General features: G+C 31.7%; 1 protein-coding gene across 2 annotated transcripts; it reads left to right on the top strand.

Moving 5' to 3' along the window:
• The first annotated feature begins 12,243 nt into the window (after positions 1-12,243).
• Positions 12,244-16,407, top strand: LOC116131818. 2 transcript variants are annotated; one of them, XM_031417494.1, is made up of 2 exons: positions 12,244-13,259; positions 15,910-16,407. In XM_031417494.1, exons 1-2 carry the CDS (start codon positions 12,941-12,943, stop codon positions 15,912-15,914), a joined length of 324 nt encoding a protein of 107 aa, XP_031273354.1. In that variant the 5' UTR covers positions 12,244-12,940; the 3' UTR covers positions 15,915-16,407. The 2 variants fall into 2 exon arrangements, 1 of the variants encoding a protein (XP_031273354.1); XR_004128310.1 differs by lacking the exon at positions 12,244-13,259 and adding an exon at positions 15,510-15,544.
• The last annotated feature ends 7,009 nt before the right edge of the window (positions 16,408-23,416 follow it).

Genomic DNA, 23,416 nt, shown 5'->3' with positions numbered 1-23,416 from the left:
CCATATGTGATGCAGTAGGTCATGCCAAAAATAAAATCGATCATTCAAGGGGAAGATTTCACATTAGATTCAGACAATCTATTCAAAAGACCTGAAACATTTTGAAAATATAAAGTATGTCAGATTTCAATTTCAAGATATAAATTTTAAAATTCATCCAAACCATCTCCTCTCCCCGTATTTTCTGATTTGGGAATTAAATCACCATCATTCTCACCTTCTAGTCCCTGCTCCATTGATTTTCTCTTCTTAGGTTTCTTCTTGGCAGGTTGTTCTTCATAGGACCTGCAGAAAAAATTAGATTTGTATATGGTTGTTTACTTCATTATCTAAATATCATTGACTCCGTTTAAGGTAAAGCTGATTTTCTATATGTGCATCTTTTGGTAGGCAGAGTGACACAAGAAAGTGTAGTACAACTTGGCACCTTGTTATATATTACCATAATAAAAGCTTATATCACAAAATAGAACAAGTTCTTTTCTTGTATGTTGGTAGAATTCTTTCTAACAGCAAAAAAAAAAAAAAAAAAAAAAAAACACAAACACTCCTAAAAGACAATATCTTATCAGAACCCATATGAACATCATGGACAAAACAAAATAGTCTTCAATACTAGATAGGTCAATTGTAACACTTTGACATTGAGCAATTGCTTCTCCATTAACCGCGGGGTCAACATCTAACTGCCTAGGAAGGCAATTTTGTCTCTCCAAACTATGTTTTTTCATTGGCGGAACCTTATATTGTTCGAACCTCTGCTTTCAAATGAAACATACGACTGTAAAGTTAAAAACGTATGATTCAATTTTGTTGGCAAGTATTCCAAATGACTTCTGACAGCCTCTATGACGCATCTATAGAGTTGGGTGCCTGTTGGTATGTAGTCCCGGTATCGCATTAAAAAAACCAAGGTCTAGAACTCATATCTGGAGAATTCGGTGGTTACAGTCAAACTATCTCGAAGCCATCCTTAGTAGCATTACTTTGAAAATACTCATCATCCAACCAATATGAGGTTTCGCATTGTCTTGTTGGATAAATATTGGACTTCCTGCATCAATTCTTGGCCACTTATCTCGGATAGCCGGCAAGAGTTTCTCAATTTGTAAGATAGTTAAATTTCCTTTTGATAGAATTGATTGTTTTAGTCTCCATGGTTCCGACAGAACATTTTTACTACTCCTCCTTGCAGGTTCTTATTTATGAAAGGAAATATCCCGATTTTTCCAGAAAATAATTCATTCCCTGATTCATCAAACCTGGGCGTGTCACTGCAGCCAGAAACATGACTTTAGTAATAAAAGTCTTACTCTTACATGTGCGTAAAGGCTCGTCTTCGTCAGGCAGAAGGTATAACTTCTCTGACTGCTTTGTCATGTAGAACCACTTCTCATCACACTGAATAATATTTTCCATGGTTACAAACCTCAAACAACGGGGGTTGTTGCCATGTTCAATCATCGATAAACAAAAGCGATTCTAGCTTTCATGTTTTCCACATTAATAAAGGTTTTATAGCATTTGAATGACGACGTATGGAGCCCTCTTTTAATCGCCAAACAATGTTGTCACTGACAAATTTGTGACAGCAGATAAAGACCTCAGTGACGTCCTCTTCGCAATGGAATATTTCGAAATTGACTGACGTCAATTCAAGACGCTTGCGCCCACAATTGAGTGCCTTTCTGCTAGATACATTAGTGCTAGAATCCAAAACTTCATTTTCTTTCCCGTTGCCAAATGCGTTGGACTGTACGCTACTAACTGAAATAATTGAGCCACTCAGATGTAGTGTTTTTCTTCAATTGTCCATTAACACTTCGCTTCAATAGAGTTCAAATTGCTTGTCTTTGTTCATTTGTAAGGTTTTTTCGACTCACATGTGTATTAACTTTCGGTTGTGTCATCAACTTCATCCGTAGCTTCTATTGGAAGAATATTTAAATCAATTTCTCCAAGTACACCTCTACTATTACATTGTTCGGCCAGGGTGACTGATTGAATAGAATCAAGAGACAAAAAATGACTGCGGGACGAAAAAAAATTAAAGAACCGGAGCAGCTTAAAAGAAAAGAAACAGATGAAGTTGGTGGGAGAAACAAATGAATAAGACAAAATGGTTAAAAATGTTATTTAAATAGGCGGGAATGTTTCCCACTTTCAAAGTATCTCCCACCCTGCAAAATCAGGGAAAAAAATGGTGGGAGAGAGAATTTTACTTTTTTATTAAAATTTGTGCCCACACCCAAAACGTCAATTAAAAGAAAACGGAGGGAGTATATGCTTATATATAATATTTTATAAGCATACTGGGACCTCAATTATTAGCATGGTCCGGCTTTTTTTTAAATCATCTAATTACAAGAATGAATGCTTTGGCAATAAAGTCGAAATTAACAATGCCAAATGTTACTGTACTTCCATTATAAGGCTTGTTATTGGATTATTTTTCACTAACAAAGACGTTAAAGAGTAGTCATCCGTTCATAAAATAATCCCTGTGGATGTTTATAATTAAAGAATAGTTGGCTATTTTTTAATGGTAGCTACGGACTCTTTATAGTGTTATAAATTTGCATTTGCATATAATTTCTTGTCACAAACATAAACTGTCTAGCTAGAAATGCATGATTCACGTGATAGATAAAAAAATCTTGGAGCTTGATATCGATGAAACCATAAAATGAAGTTATTCTTTCAGGAGGCTATTATATTAAGAGATATAGGAGAACTTGTGCTGTCTCATTCCACACTTAATTCAGTGCTTTGTTCACGACTCCATTTCAAATCATTATTGTTTCTCTCCTTGATTTTGTCCGTAAAACGGTAAAAGAGCCTCCAGATACAAATTCTGGCATCTCAAATCAGTATAACTTTTTATTTACATTCATATATTCATTTTATGAAACATGAAGTTGTATGAAAGGGTTTTTGCACAAATAGTATTATTCGACCACTATCATTGTAACAAACTTGCTTAATTATATGATGCTATTAGACTAGTTTAGAATAAGTATTTAGGGTGCACAGTACTAGACTAGACTAATTTTATGGGATTGGACTAAAATGAATAACTATAGATTGAATTAGATTGGACAAGAATCATAATAGGATATTATGTTTGATCAAGTATTTCATTGGACAAAACTATCTATATGATTAAACATTTCAAAGTTTACTAATTAATTAATTTGAATAAAAATTAACTAAATACTTGAATTTTAACTTAACTATAAAATTATTTTTATTTATTATAAAAATGTTAAAAAAATTATATTTATTTTATTAAATTATTATTATATATTTGTAATATTCAATACTAATTATAATAAAATATTGGAATATATTTAAAACTGCAAACATTATTTGCATGAGGCTCTAGAAAAAGAAGATCCGTCAGGGGCCACGGGTTTCTTTTTGTGTTCATTGTTTGGACTAAAAAGAATTCAGTCCCAACTTCAAATAATCCAAAGTTGTTCTAAACATGGGATTAAAGGCACTAATTTATTAAGTTATAATATATGATTCCATCCTCTTCGTAGAAGTTATTCTTTAGGCATTTTACGTTATTTATTTAATTTAATTATCGACAAGCAGTCAGTTTTGTCTTTTGCATTTTCTTTAAAGGGTCAATTCTTAATTAACGTATTGACTAAATCAAACTTCCAGGTTTGGCATCCAAACTTCTTAGCTAGGCACACCCTTTTTTATTATTATTATTATTATTCACTGAGCACACACAAACACACACATATGATAAATTTCTCTTGTAGACATAGTTTTTCTAAAAACAAGACTTTTTGAACTCTTGTTAACAACAATTAACTCTTATTAGTAAAAATTAAATTATCACATATAAAATTTTGTTTTTTAGTAGTAGAAAAGTATAAAACTTTCAAGATTTTGCCTTTTAATAATGAGAGTTTAAGTCTAGATTTTAGTTTCACATCTGAAAATTTTCATATAGATATAATCAGGAGTCCTTTTTTCCTCATTGTATGTATATATAGTACATCTCTCTTGCAAATATTTTGGTTTTTTAACATCCAAACTTGAATTCTCACTAGCTAGCAAGAGTTTAATTTGTGAAGTGAAACAGAGTTAACCTCATGCGAGAATTTAAATCTGAATTTTAAGTTGTATTCATATAGAATTATACATATAATAAACTTGCATTTACAATAAATAAATATAAAGATCTCAAATATAGAGACTAATTTTTTTTTTTTTTTTTCAATTTTGTTTGGCAAGTATTGCGCTCATAATTTACACACATTTAGTCTCCGTCAGGAAATCTATGCGTAGATGCATGTTTGTTCTTTAGAACTATGCAAAAGTCTACAGTGATGATAAAATGGATCATCAAAAGTCACAGTATAGTTTATCAGCATTGTTTTATTTGTAATTTTTTCTAAAAAGATTTTAAGTTGGCTGCAGTTGTATCGTCGGAAAGAAGAGATGGCTTTGCAATCTTTTACAGAACATATGATCAAACTTTGGGATGGATGGGAAATTCGACTGTTGGTTTTATTGAGTCTTTTTGTACAAATCATCCTCATCATATTCGGTTCTGAAAGAAAATATACTAGAAGAACTTGGATCAATCTCCTTGTTCGGTTAGCATACTTGACAGCAGACATGTTGGCAACAGTAGCTCTCGGTTTTCTAGCTCGCAGCCGAAGAGATTCTGCAGCTGATAATGTTTTAAAGCTCCAAGCATTTTGGGCACCTTTCCTTCTGCTGCACCTTGGTGGCCCCGATACTATCACAGCTTACGCCTTAAATGATAATGAGTTTTGGCTAAGACACTTTCTTCAGTTTGTGTTCCAAGTTGGAGTAGCATTTTATGTCTTTATACCATCTTGGAGAAACAAAGATGCTTTCAGATTTATAGCCATTCCAGTGTTTATTGCCGGAATAATTAAGCATGGGGAGAGAATTTTGGTGCTCTACTCTTCAAGCGCCAAGCAATTTAAAGATTCCTTGCGTTCACCTCATGATTTTTCCAATGATCCTCTAAAGCTAGAGAATCATGAGAAAAAAGAAGTCAATAGATCCTTCAAACCTAGAGGAAAAAAAAGAAGAGTATGAAAAGAAGTCAACTGAAGAGGTAAATAATTACCTCATTGAAGCTGTATCCTTGTTCAAAAAATTCAGGTGTCTCTATGCTGATTTAATTCTCGATCATGATGAAAGAAAAGAAAGTTACTCTCTTCTCAGCAAGAAGTCAGCAAAAGAAGCCTTCAAATTGGTAGCAACTGAGCTTGGATTCATGTATGATGTGCTCTACACAAAGACAACCACAATTTATTCCATGCTCGGTATCATTCTTCGTTGCATCTGTCTGGTCTCCCATATTTTTGTATCAATTATCTTCTTAATCATTATTGATAAGTCTTCCTATTCACCAAGTGACATCTCCATAACTTATGTACTATTAGTTGGAGCTATCTTTCTGGAGGTTTAAGCATTCATCGTGCTTCTTTTCTCTGACTGGACAAAATATTAGTTGACCAAGCGTAATGATATGTCCATTAATACATGTTCTATTGGTTTACTCTCCAACGACAACAGAAGGTGGTCAGGATCCATTGGTCAGTACAATCTATTAAATTTTTCTCTTTTTGAGTACAAATTTTTCGAAACTTCCTCGATGATGGAAGAGACTATGAAGCGATTTGGAATCAAAGAACTGATAGAGAAGTGCAGATATTTGAGTTGGAAAGAAGTGGATGATGGCCTGCTAGAAATGATCTTCAAACAGTTTCTTGAGAAAACCAAAGACATTAAAGAGGATCCTTTTGATAACAAGAAATTGAAAGAATTGTTAGGTTGGAGAGGTGATTATGTGCCAAGCAAAAGCAACTGTGTTAATGAATCTCATGGGAGTACAATTGAGATGGAGTTTGATTACAGTCTTCTTCTTTGGCACATCACTACTGATCTTTGTTGTTACGATGATATCCGTAACCTGAAAGAGGGTCAAAATCAGCAAAAGGTTATCAGATTATGTGTTATATCTTGTAATCATATGTCCAACCATGTTGCCCAAAGGGATTGGTGAGATAAGATATAAAGATACATGCCGAGAAACCATGAGATTTTTCAGAAATATAAAATTTGATTCATCCCTTGATATAAACTATGATTCATCCTATAAAAGCACAGTTTGCAAGGCTTTTCTTGAGAAATTTGGACAAAAGGATGGCAATGGTAGTCTGTCAGTGCTATTTCATGCATGTACGCTTGCCAAGCAATTGCAGGAATTGAACGTCTTGGGAGATGACAGTGGGAGGAATCATAAGTGGGAGATAATAAGCGAGGTGTGGATTGAAGTGATGGGATATGCTGCAAGTCATTGTGGATGGAAAGAGCATGGAGAAAAACTTGTGAATGGTGGAGAGTTACTCGCTCACGTGTGTCTTCTTATGGCACATCTTAGTTTAAGTGAACAATAGAAAATCTAATAGCAACCAATTGGCCAGCATTGGAGAACTAAGCTTTTTGAAGGATTACAATGGTTCGCTTTCTTTACTATCGTGTTAATCTTGGGTGCCCCAATAATGTTCGTAGGGACAGCGTCCTTGCTTATTTATAGGTCTCTCTCTCTCATTTAAATTATATGAAAAAATTTCATGATCTCACTTTCTGCATTCTGTTTCCATGTTCAATGCAGGTCTTTACGAAAGAGATTGCAGAAATGGTTTCCATAAACAAATATTATTCTAGTAATGTCCTTAATCTTACAATCTTGGTAGGATTCAATTGTCCTATTTTTCGCCTATTCATTGCCAGAAAAATTTCATCCTTCAATTTTTTTGAAGTCCGTTTTGGATATTGTTTACTTATCTAGTGTTCTATATGTATAATCCTACAATTATTAATTCTGTTAAAAGTAAAATATGAAATCAATTACACGGCTATTTCTAGTTATAATAATTCATAAATATTCATACACCAACTACTTGATCGTAGTAACTGTGGTATGTAGCATATTTATATAGTTTTTATTTAATAAATTATGACTTTAGATTTTTAATATTTATTTTATTGACTTTTAAATTTTCACGAAATTGTTCTATGATAGTGATATCGAGGGATAAAGCAGCAGAGAAGAGTTGAAGTTAGTCCATGCTGCAGCTCCAGCCCCAGTAGTTTTAGTTTGTTAATGTCAGATTTTAAGCTAAATTAACTTTAAGTGAAGTTTGTGAATGATGATTATCACCATATCTTTCATTTGGATTGCGTCCGTTAAGTTATGAGATTTTGTGTTTTTTCTCTCTCTTTTTCGTATCAGATTCTCCTTCAGTATTGTTTTTTTATGTCTGATAAGTTTTATAGGAAATATAAGGGATATTATATTCCTAATAGGGCTCAAATTTTCATTCCCAATATAATCCATATTTCAATTTACAATTATATTTTTCTTTAAATTAATATTCTTAAAGAAATACAAGTTCACATAGAAACGTGTAGAAAATCGAGTCATAATAGTCCAACACTTATACCTAAGAAACCAAGTTGTTAAGGTTCCACTGTGTTTGAAACATGAATATAATGAAGAGAGCATTTAAAATTATTAGTCTACTATTATTTGTATTTGTTAAAGTGATTTCCAATGCATCACTGATCAACTGATTAAGTATGAATGAATTGGGCAGATGAGGACATTCAAACAAAACAATAATAATAGGGGGTAAATTATTATTTCAAATACTAATTGAGAAAAATTGCTATTCAAGGGGAGGAAAATTTCTTGAACTCTTGGTTAAAAACAAGCTGATTCATCTATCCATGCTCAAGTCTGGGCTTTGTCATGGGCCTTTCCGAGTGGTGCTATTAGCACACTACGTATTAACTAAACAACCCGCACCTCCTTTTTCAAGTAAGGTTAAATAAGAAGGCAAACAACATTTAATCAGTATGGGGGACTTTTAGCACTTCATTGTTCCATAAAACAAATCTCTCCTTTAGTTTTATCAATCACAATTTCAAATATCTTGGCTCTAAAGAGATTTTCATTTCTACCTGGGATACCAAAATAAATAAATAAATATTTTTGTGATAGAGAATATGTTTGTTGATAGTTTTGTAGAAGTGTAAGAAAAAAAGAAAGAAAATTATACTAAAGAATAGTTTTTTTATTTAAATCACTTTAGTTTTTATAGGATGAATACAAATTGTAAAGTTACAATTTTACCCTTACTTAAAATAGAAGTGGGGGCTTTTTAGTTAAAAAGTGGGGTTCCAAGAGTAATGTTATACGTACAAACTAATTATACAAACTATTCCTTACAAATTGGTTTAATAACTATGCATGTTTGACATGTCATCTATTCTAATTGTTTAAATTATCTCTAATTTAAATTCATTCAATCACATTAAAACACATCATTTTGTGTGGATGAGTTTGTGTGAGGAGTTTATATATATGGTATTATTCGGGTTCCAATAGCACTACTTCTCTAAATATTCACTTTCATTATGCATAATTTGATATAATGCAAGGTATATACATTACACTTACAAAGACTATGCAAAGTCCTTCATAGAAAGTGGCATGTCAAAATATGATTGGATGAGTTAATATAAAAATTATTCGCTATCATTTAACATAAATTGTTTCGAGTGTGGAAACCTAAATTAACAATAGTTAATTCTTATTAGTAAATTCCACCTAAAAGATTTTAACTTCATTGCATTAATTGTTTCCACCTGAACGCCTCTTGGCATTGGGGTTGCTAACCAAACTACTAAATTTGATACAACACATGGTAAATAGTGATGAAAGAGGATAATTTTTGTAACATTAATTAATATACGAGAAACATTACATTTAATTGATGAAAGATCAAAACTGTGCGAGAAAAGCAACCTCTTGAATATTGACTTCAAATTCAATATTACTCCTAAAAAGAGTGGGAATTTTTGTTGACATAAAGAAACAAGAAATCAATGAATTTCTTAATTTTGAGATTTTTATCATTTTGAATTTATTTTGACACTATAGCGATAATGTCGGGTATTATACGCAGAATGAGTGATTATCTATCAATTTGAATAGAAGAGTTTGTATGTATAAAAACTAATAAAACGTAAATTAACTTTCATTGATTATTAGTATTATATTCTTTATTTGTTGATTTGAAACTTTTCTTTATATGTTTCTTTCTAACTATGGTCATATTTTCTTTTAAGTTACAATTCCTTCCATTCATCTTATTGTCAAAAGATAATTTCATTTGTAACTTACAATTAATGCAAATGAATTAACCCAGATATTCTAGAAGCATAGAAATTCTTGATATATAACTTTATTTACGGATTCTATTATCAAAACCCATTTAAAAAGTTAAAAAGAAAGAAAATCAAGCTCTCTAGTAGAGATTGCAATCTCGAATGATACAAAACAAATCTAAGTATGTATTTTGAATAATTCATTGATAGACGGACCAAATTCATATTTGAAGATGATTTGTTAACTGCCTTTGCTCAATTTTAAATAGATTATTACAAAATATGTTCAGAGTAAAGCCAATTTCTTAATTTATTACATTTTAATAATGAACGTACTCGATTACTTCCATTAGGTTTGTTGTAATAAACTCACGTAATGATATATAACTAAAATATTAAATTAATATGAAATATATGTTAACAAATGAAATGCAAAGTTATTGACATAGAGTACTTATAGAGGAAAAGTAAAGTTACGTGGCAAAAATCACAAAATATTTCAAAAACAATAGTGAAAGGATTCTACATTGTTAGCAACGTTAATGCATAATCAAAAGTTAGGAAGGGTTATCCTGTTATTAATGGTGCTTTGTAATGCAGTTTAAGTTAAGCAAAGCATAACTAAAGAAATTAATTTCCATAATCAAATAATATTTTATAGCCTGGTCCTGCTTTTTTCTTTTAATTATATATTAATATTTTGATTTTATTCTTACTTTAGCCACAGATATTTAGTTACTTTTGGAATTTTTGTCTAGGTAGTATCTCATACTTGACTATCTCTCTCACTGCAAGAATGAATGCTTTGGCAATAAACCTGCTTACCTCCATTGCGTTAATTTGACGAAGGATAAAATCAAGTATAGATCACGCTATCCCATTCTAACCCTTTTTTTTTTTTTTTTTTTTTTTTCCTTTTTTTTATAATTCTTTTTTTTTCAGTTCACGGTAAGTATTTATAAGCCCATTCCAACTTTTTCTTTTTCTTCTTTTTGAATAATACTTTTCTTGTCAGTTTAGGAGAAGAAAAATATAATTCCATTCCCATGGATGAAGTTATTCTGTAGGCATGCTGCATTATTTAATTCTCTGCACCTGCATGCATGCAGTTCGTTTAATTGGTCTCTTACTTCTTCAAAGTCAGTTCTTAAAATATTGAAATACATCAACTTTTTGGTTCCACAGGCAATAACATCACCCTCATCTAATCTACTTGCAGTAGCATCCCAAGTACTTGAGGTACAACTGTTTTTATTTTTTTATTTTTTTTATTTTTTTAATTAAGTAAGCTAGTATTAAAATAATAATCATAAAAAAAAAAAAAAAAAAAAATTTGTCCATATGGCTAGCAACCATCGTTGTAGTTTATTCTGTACGTGAAATTGGTTAGTTTAATTGGTCTCTTACTTATTCTTCAAAGTCACGTTATAATTTTGGATTACCTTGAAATTTAAATGAATTATTTATTAATTTTTATTTATTTTGTTTATGAGTAATAAAGGTCAAAACGGATCAAATTACATTTTAAATGGACTGTACGTGATGTTGGGGGAACATTGTTCTCTTGTCAAATTTTGTGCAGCTCCCCAAACATTCACTCTAAAATCAAACATTCACTCTATTAGCCTAGTTTTCCTTTTTTGTTTTTTTTTTAATCTTTTTGAATAATTGTTCTCTTGCCAGTTTAGGATATGTGTTTAGGGTGTACGTGTTTGGCGCACAATGCTACCCTAGATAATTTTATGGGATTGGATTAAAATAATGAATAGCTATAGGTTGAATTATATTTAAAACTGCAAACATCATTTGAATAGATCCGTGGGGGGCCACGGGTTTCTTTTTGTATTTATTGTTTGGACTAAAAAGAATTTAGTCCCCAACTTCATATAATCCAAAGTTGTTCCAAACATGGGATTAAAAGCCCTAATTTATTAAGTTATAATATATGATTCCATCCTCCTAGCAGAAGTTATTTTTTAGGCATTTTACGTTATTTATTTAATTTAATTATCCGCAAGCTTGTCTTTTGCTTTTTCTTTAAAGCCAGATATTAATGTAATGACTAAATCAAACTTTCTGGTTTGGCATCCCAAGTTCTCAGCTAGGTTCAAAACACAGACATATAACAAATTTCTCTTGTAGACATCCTAATTTTTCTGAAAACCAGACTTTTTGAACTCTATTGAACAACAGTTAACTCTTAATTATTAGCAAAAATTAAATCATCACATATAAAGCTTTAACCACTGGGTTTGTTGACTTGTAGTGTGTTCAAGGACCAAACTTGAATCTTCACTAGTACGTGAAATAGAGTTAACCTCGTGAAAGAATTTAAATCTGAATTTTAAGTTGTACACATATAGAATTATATATATAATAAACATGCACTTGCAATAAAATAGATATAAAGATCTGAAATATAGAAACCATTTTTCTTTTTCAATTTTGTTTAACAAGTATTGCGCTCATAATTATAGCCAAAAGAATAATTTACACACATTTAGTCTCCGTGAGGAAACCTACGTATAGATGCACGTTTGTCTGTAGAACTATGCAAAAGTCTACAGTGATGATACAATGAATCATCACAAGTCTAGTATAGTTTATCAGCATTACTTCATTTGTAATTTTTTCTTAAAAGATTTTATGTTGCCTACAGTCGTATCGTCGGAAAGAAGAGATGGCTTTGCAATATTCTTTTACAGAACATATGATCAAACTTTGGGATGAATGGGAAATTCGAGTTTTGGTTTTACTAAGCCTTTTTGTACAAATCATCCTCATCATATTCGGTTCTAAAAGAAAATATACTAGAAGAATGTGGATCAATCTCCTTGTATGGTTAGCATACTTAACAGCAGACATGTTAGCAACAATAGCTCTCGGTTGTCTAGCCCGCAGCCGAAGAGATTCTGCAGCTGATAGTGTTTTAAAGCTCCAAGCATTTTGGGCACCTTTCCTTCTGCTGCAGCTTGGTGGCCACGATCCTATCACAGCTTACGCCTTAAATGATAACGAGTTTTGGCTAAGACACTCTCTTCAGTTTGTGTTCCAAGTAATGGTAGCATTTTATGTCTTTATACCATCCTGGAAAAACAAAGATGCCGTCAGATTTATAGCCATTCCAGTGTTTATCGCTGGAATAATTAAGTATGGAGAGAGAATATTGGTGCTTAACTCTTCAAGCTCCAAGCAATTTAAAGATTCCTTGCGTTCACCTCGTGATTTTTCTCATGATCCTCTAAACCTAGAGAATCATGAGAAAAAAGAAGAGTATGAAAAGAAGTCAACTGAAGAGGTAAATAATTACTTCATCGAAGCTGTTTCCTTGTTCAAAAAATTCAGGTGTCTCTATGCCGATTTAATTCTCGATCATGATGAAAGAAAAGAAAGTTACTCTCTTCTCAGTGAGAAGTCAGCCAAACAAGCCTTCAAATTGGTAGCAATTGAGCTTGGATTCATGTATGATGTCCTCTAAACAAAGACAACCACAATTTATTCCGTGTTCGGTATCATTCTCCGTTGCATCTGTCTGCTCTCCCATATTTTTGTATCAGTTATCTTCTTAATCTTTATTGACAAGTCTTCGTATTCATCAAGTGACATCTCCATAACTTATGTACTACTAGTTGGAGCATCCATTGAAATAAGTACAGTTTGCAAGGCTTTACTTAAAGAATCAGCACGGGATCTTAACAGTATGGATAAAGGAAATTCTCTGTCGGTATTAGTTGATGGATGTAAGCTCGCCAAGCAATTGCAGACTTTGAACAGAGGTGATGGTGGGAGGAATAGTAAATGGGAGGTGATAAGTGAAGTGTGGCTGGAAATGTTGGGACATGCTGCAAGTCATTGTGTATGGAAAGAGCATGGAGAACAACTTATGAACGGTGGAGAGTTACTTGCTTCTAGGAGGATTACAGTCTTTGAAGTCTTTGATCTCTATGATATTTTTTGTGATTTTCCAGATATTTTTCGTGATTTTCCAGATATTTGCCGTGATTTTCGCAATTTGTGTGGTAAGTCTCTCTCTCTCTCTCTCTCTATTTATCGCTATCTCTGTCTGTCTCTTTGTATTTATGATTCTCTCTCTCTCTCTCTCTCTCTGTATTTATCGCTCTATCTCTGGCGCTCTCTCTGTAATTAACACCTTCTACATGTCCAATGTCTTGCATATCTTGCGTGGTGGGCCACCTCTGGTAATGATTTATCATTTATGCTATGTTATCATTGGGTTTTGGTAGATGATATTTGTTGAATTATTTTATTATATGTCACTCTCTCTCTCTCTCTCTCTCTCTCTCTCTCTCTTTCTGTGTGCGTATTTATCACTTTCCACATGTCCAATGTAGTGGCATATTGTGCGTGGTGTTTGGCTTCCTCTGCCCCTCCGAACCGCTGCTTCTGCTGCGGAAACTACTGTTGCAGCCGCTGTCTTCATTATGCACTTTAAAGAAAAATCCCTTACTCTGGGTGCTATCTTTATTATCCGTAAGCTATAATTTTATTATATATTTTGTGAGTTTGCATCTAGTTACAAGATTTGAAATGATTAAATACCATTTATAATGAGTTGTAGTATGCATTGAATGATTAGACGAACAAATTCGTTAAACTAAAATCGATTGTTATATTATAAGTTTTATAAGATATTAAAGTCATTGAGATCGATTTTTCTGGTATTATAGTTAATATTCTTTTAAATCTCATAGTCTTAGAGACACCATTGACTGTCTAATGATAGTTTTAATTGTTTTTTCAGAAGGCACCTTTAATTTATTGATTATTTTTAATTTGGTAACATCCATTGTTATTGAGGGGTTACAATGATATTGTATGAAATCAAATGTACTAGTGTTTAATTATGTTTTATGTTCTTTTGGTGGAGATATATTACTTTGGATTTTATCTAAGTAATAAAGTGAGAATTGGTCTACTAGGGAGACTTAATTCATTAGAATCGTTCGAAAAAAATGTTAAAATCAAACCGATAACTGGAATGAAAAACCGATTTTTTTTTTAAATCAGTTCATTTTTATTTAGAAAAATATAAAAACTAAATTTTCGGTTTAATTACTGATTTAGGGTTATTTTATAATTGGTTAACCAAAACCGAACTAATTTTCAATTAAAATTTTAAAAAGTAAAAACCTAAATCCCATAATCCAAATCCAATTCTATTTCTCTTTTTCTTTTCTTTGTTCTTCACTTCACTCTTCATCTTCAGTACACGTTTCTCCTCTCATTTCTCACGTTCACTTTCACTTTCTCCTCTCATTTCATCGTCAATCCTCTGCTTCTCCGTCTTCCGTCACTCTCATTTCTCTTTGGTGTGTGCAGATTTTTGTCCTCTCATTCTCATTCCGCTTTTCTCTACAGATTTTTGCCCCCTCTTCTCATTTCTCTCTTCTCTTCTCCTCTCATTCTTTTGAGTTCTTATAACTATTTTTGTGCAGATTTTTCTACTTTTTTTCTTTCTCTTGTCAATTTGGAAAATTTGCTTAACCTTGTGTGAAGTTTTATTTTTTCGTGTTTAAATAACCTTGTGTGAAGTTCTTATGTTGCAAGAAAATTGATTGTTGATTTTGAGATTGATATCGTCTTATTTTCTGAGAGTAGTAGCAAGGAAAAAGAAACTTTATAAACAAAGCAAGAATCACAGATTTTCTCCTCTGGTTTCTTTTACGTGAAGAAGGGATTGGTTTTGGGAAACCCGTTAACCGGAAAAGCGGTTAACTGCAAAACCAGTTTTCCTTAAAATAGGTTCCGTTTCGATTCAGGCATTTCCGTAAACTGAAAAACTGGTTTGGTTTAGAAAAGGGAAATCTAGACCGGTTAACCGGTTTTGAACATCCCTGTAAGTGATTGTCTTATTCCCGTTTAACAAACATTCTTCTTTAATTTTGAGGCTATGATTTAAAAAAATATAAGAAATATTTATTATGGGAAAAATATTTTATTGAATTTTTGTTTTAAAAAATAATTGTTTAATCTAGGGAATGTTAGCCTAGATTTTATGGGGCCAGAGTTGATCTTGGTCAATTTTCTAACAAAAACCGTTAAGTAAAAGATTAGTGGTTTATACGTCGAGGGAGAGGACTATGTCCGGTTATGTAAAAGATTAGTGGTTTATTCGTCCGGAGAGGACCATGTCAGGTATAAGGCAAGAGTGATGATAACTACACCTATTTGAGTGTCCATATATTTGATGTTGGAAAAAGCTATACCAACCGCAAGGCAACTTACAGAGTTCGTCAACTTGAAGAACTATCTGGAGGAAGTCGTCAACGAATCCGATTGGACGGTTTGTGAACTATTTTTTTTGTTTCTTAAAGTTTTTTATGATTCCACTAATTTATTAAATGATATTTATTATCCTATTATTAATGTAGCATTAGATGTTTTACTTCGAATTTTTACAACTTTTGTTACATATAGATATAATGAAGATTTACGCGACATTTTTGTTCCAATGGAAAAAAAAAAATACCAGATATATTGGTTGATATTTCATTCTTATATGGATAAGGTCTTATTGTAGATCCTAGATTTATATTAAGCGTATTTAATTTTACGATTGCTAAGATAGGTCATAATTTACAATATGACTATAGTTCTTATTTAATAAACTTTAACAGAAAATTGGATAGCCTTTTTTCTTTGTATCAGACTAGGCACATTGGAGCATCCAGCGCCAGCAAAGACGAACAGCAAGACCCTGATGAAGACCAAGGATGACAAGGAACGAGCAACTGGAGGTTTGTGGAATGCAGCAATGGTGGTGGTGTAAGTAGTAGTTCATACAGACAACTTGGACCAAATGAGCTGCATCAATACCTACAAATAGACATATCCTACATGACCACGAAGGAGAAGCGTAAGATGAATGTGCTTTAATGATGGTACCACAATGCAAGTCAATTCCCTATAGTAGCCCAAATGGCATGTGACATTTTATCTGTGCCAGTTTCGACAATTGCATCCGAGTAAGTATTCTCAATTAATGGTCACATTGTTGAAAAGAGAACATGTTTTTTAACCAATAAGATGGTTAAAGTCATAACATGTTTACGAGATTGGACTCATGTGGACAGAAGAAATCAGCAGCACCCTGAAGATCTCGAACTACTCAACCTCTTCAAAAACATAAATATGTAGGATGTAAATATTATTGATGATGTAAATTAATAATTTAATAAAATCAAATTTATTTAATTTTTTATTTGTGAAGTGTGATTGTGTGAATATTATATTTATGTTAAACCTTAAAATTGAATTATTATTATCTCCTTAAAGTTTAAATTAAAAACATTCCAAATTTATAACCAATTAAGAATTAAGTCATTATTCATTAACATTTAATCATTCATTTATATTTAATTATTAATTAATTAATTAATTAAAAAATTTACAAATTACCCCTAAAAATTACATTAAAGCCCCTATGTAATTTTGATTAATCCCTAGATAGATAAAAAAATATAGAGGCTAAATAAAATTATTTAGACCCATGGGACTGGTCCCTAGACCAGTCCTATGGGCTTAGGACCCGTCTGATCCATAATATTTTTCATGGGCTATTGGTCCTAGACCCATGAAAGACTGATCCTAACTAGGCCTAGACCCAGGACCTGTCGGGTTCGGTCCGGCCCATCTTTACATGAATATAACTAAGAGAGCATTTATAATTATTAGTCTACTTTTATTTGTATAATATAATTGTTTGACTTTGTTAAAGTGATTTCCAATGCATCACTGATCAACTAAACGGGCCCCACTTCCTTTTAAAGTAAGGTTAAATTTGTAAAAAGGCAAACAACATTTAATCAATATGGGGGACATTGAGCACTTCATTGTTTCATAAAACAAATCTCCCCTTTGTTTTGTCAATTACAATTTGCGACCTTCATCCCCAATCCTGTCTTTGCCATGCTCCTCCTCTTCAATCTCCAACCGCACTGGTAAAATAATTCTTAAACTCCGTCAATACATCTGTTGTTCCTTCCTTCTAATTTTCATGAATTATTATTAAATAATTAATTTGTGTCGTACTTTTCATAATTTATATGATGTGATTTACAAAAATTTCAAATATCTTGGCTCTAAAGATATTTGCATTTCTATCTGTGATATCAAAATAAATAAATAAATATTTTTGTGATAGAGAATATGTTTGCTGATAGTTTTGTGATAGAGAATATAGCTTTTTAATTTAAGTCAGTATAGTTTTTATAGGATGAATACAAATTGTGAAGTTACAATTTTACCCTTACTTAAAATAGAAGTGGGGGCTTTTTAGTTAAAAAGTGGGGTTCGTAATGCTACTGGTAGTGACTAATTATACAAAATATTTGTTACAAATTGATTTAATAATTATGCATGTTTGACATATCATCTATTTCAATTATTTAAATTATCTATAATTTAAATTCATTCAATCACATTAAAATGCATCGGTTTGTGTGAGTGAATTTGTATAAGAAGTTTATACATATGGTATTATTCAGGGTTCCAATAAGACTGCTCTTCTAAATATTCACCTGCATAGGGCATATAAATTTCATGATGGATTGTGAAAAATTGTAATAAACCTCATTAGTGAAAAATTTACTAATAATTAACTCATACTAGTAAATTCCACCAATTCAAACAAAGAAGGAATTAGAAACGTTCCGCCTAAAATATTTTAAATTCACTTGCATTAGTTGTTTTCCCCTAAACCTCTCTTGGTACATTGGGCTTGCTAACCAATCAGCAAAATTCGATACAACACAAGGTAAATAGTGATGAAAGTGGATAATTTTTATAACATTAATTAATATACGAGAAATATTACATTTAATTGATGAAAGATCAAAACTGTCCTAAGAAAAGCAACCTCTTGAATATTGACTTCAACTTCAGTATGTGCTCCATGAAGGTAATCTACCAAGAAATATTATTTCTGAAAAGAGTTTGGGAATTTTTTTTGACATAAAGAAACAAGAAATCAATGAATTTCTAAAACGCTTAATTTTGAGATTTTGATAATTTTGAATTTATTTTGACACTATAGCAATATTGTCGGGTATTATATGTAGGATGAGTTTGAGTGATTTTAATCAATTTGAATAAAATAGAATGTATGTATAAAAACTAATAAAACATGAACCTTTATTGATTATTAGTATTATATTCTTTATTTGTTGATTCGAAACTTTTCATCCTAACTATGGTCTCTTAACTTACAATTCTTTCCATTCATCTTCTTGTCAAAAGATAATTTCATTTGTAACTATCAATTAATGCAGATAAATTAATCTAGATATTTTAGAAGCATAAAAATTCTTGATATATAAATTTATTTACGGACTTTATTATCAAAACCCAACATTTAAAAAGTAAAAAAAGAAAGAAAACCAAGCTCTTTAGTAGACATTCCAGTCTCGAATGATAAAAAACAAATCTAAGTATGTATTTCAATAATTGATTGATAGATGAACCAAATTCATATTGAAGATGATTGTTAACTGCCTTTGCTCAATGTTAAATAGATTTTTATAAAATATGTTAAGAGTAAATCCAATTTCTTAATTTATTACATTTAAATAATGAACCTACTCGATCACTTCCAGTAGGTTTGTTGTATTATACCAATATAAACTCACGTAATGATAGTTAAAATATTAAATTAATATGAAATATATGTTAACAAATGAAATGTAATATAAAATTTGATCCTTTTTCATGATTTAAAAAAAAAAAACCTTTTTCTTTTTTAAATTTTATTAACAAAGAGTACTTAGAGAGGAAAAGTATAGTTACGAGGCAAAAATCAACAAAATATTTCAAAAACAAGAGTGAAAGGATTCTACAATGTTAATAACATTAGTGCATAATCAAAAGTTAAGAAGGGTTATCCTATTAATGGTGCTTTGTAATGCAGTGTAAGTTAAGCAAAGCATGGCTAAAGGAGAAAAAGAAATTAATTTCCATAAAGAGGAATCAAATAAAATTGTATATGCTTACATATCAACACCCTCACCACCCCACACACCACCCCCACCCACCCCCCCCCCCCCCCCCCCACCCCCCCCCCCCCCCCCCCCCCCCCCCCCCCCCCCCCCCCACTTTGTTTAACTTTCCAATCCTATTTTATTCTACTATCCTATCATAAAAAATGAAAAAAAATGTTTATTTTAATATTGTTCAAAATCCAATTCTATTTTATTCAACTCAAAACATTTAACAAATATATTTCTTAATAAAAGTTTATAAATTAACAAAAACACTCCCACCCACCCAAGTAACAGTCACCTGCCAGCAACCACTGCCGGCCGCTTGCGCCAATCTGTCTGTTTTCGGCCAGATTCACCTAGATCTAACTGAAAACGGCCAAAGCGGCACACAACTAACCATATCCAACTAGTCATATGCCATATCGACAACTTTTGCCCACCATTCGATGGTGGTGGCCAGCTTACAGCAATTAGTTAGGTTGATGGGGCTGATTTTATTAATTTATAAACTTTTATTGTAAAGGGGTGTATTTAGCTAAATTAACAAATATAGAGGATTAAAATAATCTAGATGGGGTTGATTTTATTAATTTATAAACTTTTATTGTAAAGGGGTGTGTTTAGCTAAATTAACAAAGATAGAGGATTAAAATCATCTAAATATTTTTAGAAAATATTTTTCAAAAATATAACAAACATATTCTCAAAATATTATATTTGATTAAATCATATGATACTAATCGAAGCCACACGGATTACTAGACCTTAGAGATGCTGTCAGAAACTCATGGAGTTTATGCATGTGGGAAACTATGATAGCCGACCTAAACGGAACCAATCAACACAACGATCGGTCGAAATGATGGTCAAGGCCCTTTTCTTATCCCACGCACATGTACACCCACACAACTTCTAACATCATCTAAAAGGGCTAGTGAATATTAAACAACAACATAAATGGAGAACATGAAAATAAATGAAGAACATGTACAGAAATGAAGAACAAGAACATAAATGAAAACATAAATATTAAACATGTTAAAAAACATAAATTAAAAGCATATATGGGATCTTTTGCTATCTATAACATTATCAGAGTATTACATCACCCTTGAGGTTGAGGGAAACTTAGAAATATGAAAGAAACATGGAAGAAGTATAGTAAAGATATGCAGAGAAAGTATGGAAGTGTAGAGAAAATATGGAAAATAAGAGTGAGAAAAATAAACAAAAGTGTTTACAAAGTTTACAACAAAGTTCCTCCTCCTCCCCAAGAAGGTAAAAGCTTTTTTTTTATAGAAAAAAAGGATACAACCACTCATAAAGGAGACATTAAATACAAGACTAACCTTTTTGACTTTTGGGTTTTTTTTTTTTTTTTTTTTAAACATTAAATAGCCTACAATTCTTGACAAAACATAATCTTATAATACTTGACTTTTTACAAAGGATATGGGAGATATTACATTGAAAAGGCAAATTACCATTTAGTCCACTCCTATTTTACATAAAAGACACAACTATATATTTTAAGACATGCAGATCTTTAATCGTCTGACAAGTTGGTAACGTGCCACGAGTCTTCATCCTGGAAGTCGAGACAACCCATTGATTGAATCCAATCAGCAGGGATTTGTTGGGGAGATGTATCTGGATAAGTATCCGAAAAAATGTCTAGAATCTGAGATGTTTGCTTTGCAGATGTACTGGGTGCATGCATGTATTGTTGTCGCCTGGATTTATGGAGATAGTAATTACGAGACTGCTGAAGCTCTTCTTCCTGCACAGTATCTGGCTGTGAGTCTGGGTACCACCATTCTGGATAGGTTGAATCAGTATCGAATTGAGCATTGATGGAATGTATGCATGTCTGTTTGGCTTGGAGTAATTTCTCAGTGTAGTTTGGAGGAAAGAGTTCCCACAGAGCATCATCGTGAAAAGATGACCATAATGCATCTGGAATGATTTGATTTTTTTCAAAAAGGAGTTTTTGAATTGATCTAGTTTCAACAGGATGATCAAACATATTATGGACAAGGTCATATGGATAAGACCGATGAAATGTGACTTGATGCTGAGAAAAATATAGGCCATCAGATCTGATAGAGTGATGTCTGTTAAAAAACATTATAGACCATGCCATTTTGGTAGACATAGGACCTTTGTATCGGGCAAGTTGGTGAGCAAACACAGATTTCCATTTGTCGAGGGTTTTGAACCATCGGGTTATGCCCGCCTCTTGGTCAGAAAGGCTGCCCCAGTCCGGCCCGCCAACCCTAACCTGGCGGGTTATGATGCGGGCTGGGCCGGGTTAGCCCACAATTTTTTCTTTTGTATAATTGTTTTTAGTTAACTTTGCAAATATCAATAATTCAATTCAATTCAATTTTTTTTAACATTTCAAATATTAATTCAATTTTAATACAATAATATTGTAATATAAGAAAAATTAGATTTATTCATTTATTCATTTATCAAAAAATCAAATAAGAAATTACAATAATTATTGCGTCATTAAAAACCTTACCAAGAAAAACCCAATGGGACAAAAACTTGGTAAGGAAAAAAGAGTGCAATAATTGACAATTAATTTACAAGTTACAATTTACAAAATAACTAATTTGGGGGTTGACTAGGACCTTCCTCATCCATATCATCTATACTACAAAATTGAAATGATTCTATTAAAGTATTGTCGACAATCTCGTATTGATCCTGATGACGCAACTGTTCCCAATCTCGAAGACATGTGAGAACTTCAATCATTTTTTGTGAAAGTTTAGTCTTCCTTTCATTTAAAATTCTTCCACTTGCACTAAATGTTTGTTCAGATTAGACGGTTGAGACAGGAATAGTGAAAACATCCTAGGCAAGTCTTGATAATACCGGAAAAATACATTTTCTAGTTTTCCAATATTCTAAGAGATCAAAGTTAGCTCTTTATTATGGATCTGCTAGTAACACTTCGGGGGTTCCCAAATATTGGTGAAGCTCATTACTCTATAACTGCATGGAGGACAGTACATTCATTGTTGGTGCTTCTGAAGAGGAGGTTGTGCTTCGGGTTCATGTCCTCTTCAGCCTATTAAGTGCACTGCAGGAGTCAAAGTCTTCATTTGTTTTTTCTGATGCAACTTCCCCAGGTATTTCACCTCTTTGTTGGTTCTCATACCTGTTTTCATATTGCAAATATACCTTTGCAAGACACTCTCTTACCTTTCCTATTTGATTGGTATATGCTTCGTTTTGTAAATTTTTAGTTAATGTGTCTAAACAATTTTCTAAACCTACTATATTAATTCTAGGATCAAATATAGCACCTAAACAATAAAGAAAAGGAATGGGTTTCAATATTTAAAAAAAAAAAATTTCCATTGCCTTTATTGGTCCCCCTAAAATTTCATTGTTTCTGTTTTTTCTAAATAAATTTGAAATTTTTATAATGTATGTATTACCAATGGACTAGTAGAATAATATACACCAGAAAGTTGTAAAGTAGATTGGTAAAAAAATTTAAGAAAATAATGAAATTTTTTAGCTATATGCCAATCATTTTCTACCAAATAATAAGGACATCTATTATTTACTACAAAATAACTAATTAAATTTGCATAAGGTAAACATGAATCAAGCATTAAATAAGTACTATTCCATCTAATAGCCATGTCTAATGCAAAAGTTCTAGGAGACATATTTGATTTTATATAAGCATTTTGAAATTGAGTATTTTTTTATTACTACTAGTAATCCAAGCTAAATAATCCATAATTCTATCAATATTATCTCTAATTGTTTTCATACCACTTTTCACAATTAAATTAATAATGTGACATGCACAACGTTGGTGAAAAAACTTCAAATTGTCATAAAAATGATAATTAATTTTAAAAAAATATATAGCTGTACTATTAGTACTTGCATTATCTAAAGTTAAATTTATCACTTTATTAATAACATTATAGTCTTCTAAAACTTCAACAATTTTATTATAAATTTGTTGACAACTATGATCCACATCCATTAATCTACACCCCAATAAAGATTTATTTAATTTGCATTCGTTATCAAATAATGACTAGTCACACAAATATAATCTTGTTTAACTCTACTACTCTAAATATCGGCAGTTAGAGCCACATTAACATGACAAATATGTATTTTATTTTTTAATTCTAATT

The sequence above is a fragment of the Pistacia vera genome, unplaced genomic scaffold, assembly GCF_008641045.1.
Source record: "Pistacia vera cultivar Batoury unplaced genomic scaffold, PisVer_v2 Contig107, whole genome shotgun sequence".
Classification (NCBI taxonomy): Eukaryota; Viridiplantae; Streptophyta; class Magnoliopsida; order Sapindales; family Anacardiaceae; genus Pistacia; species Pistacia vera.
The sequence above is the reverse complement of the archived record's forward strand: the minus strand, read 5'-3'. Positions and strand labels throughout refer to the sequence as shown.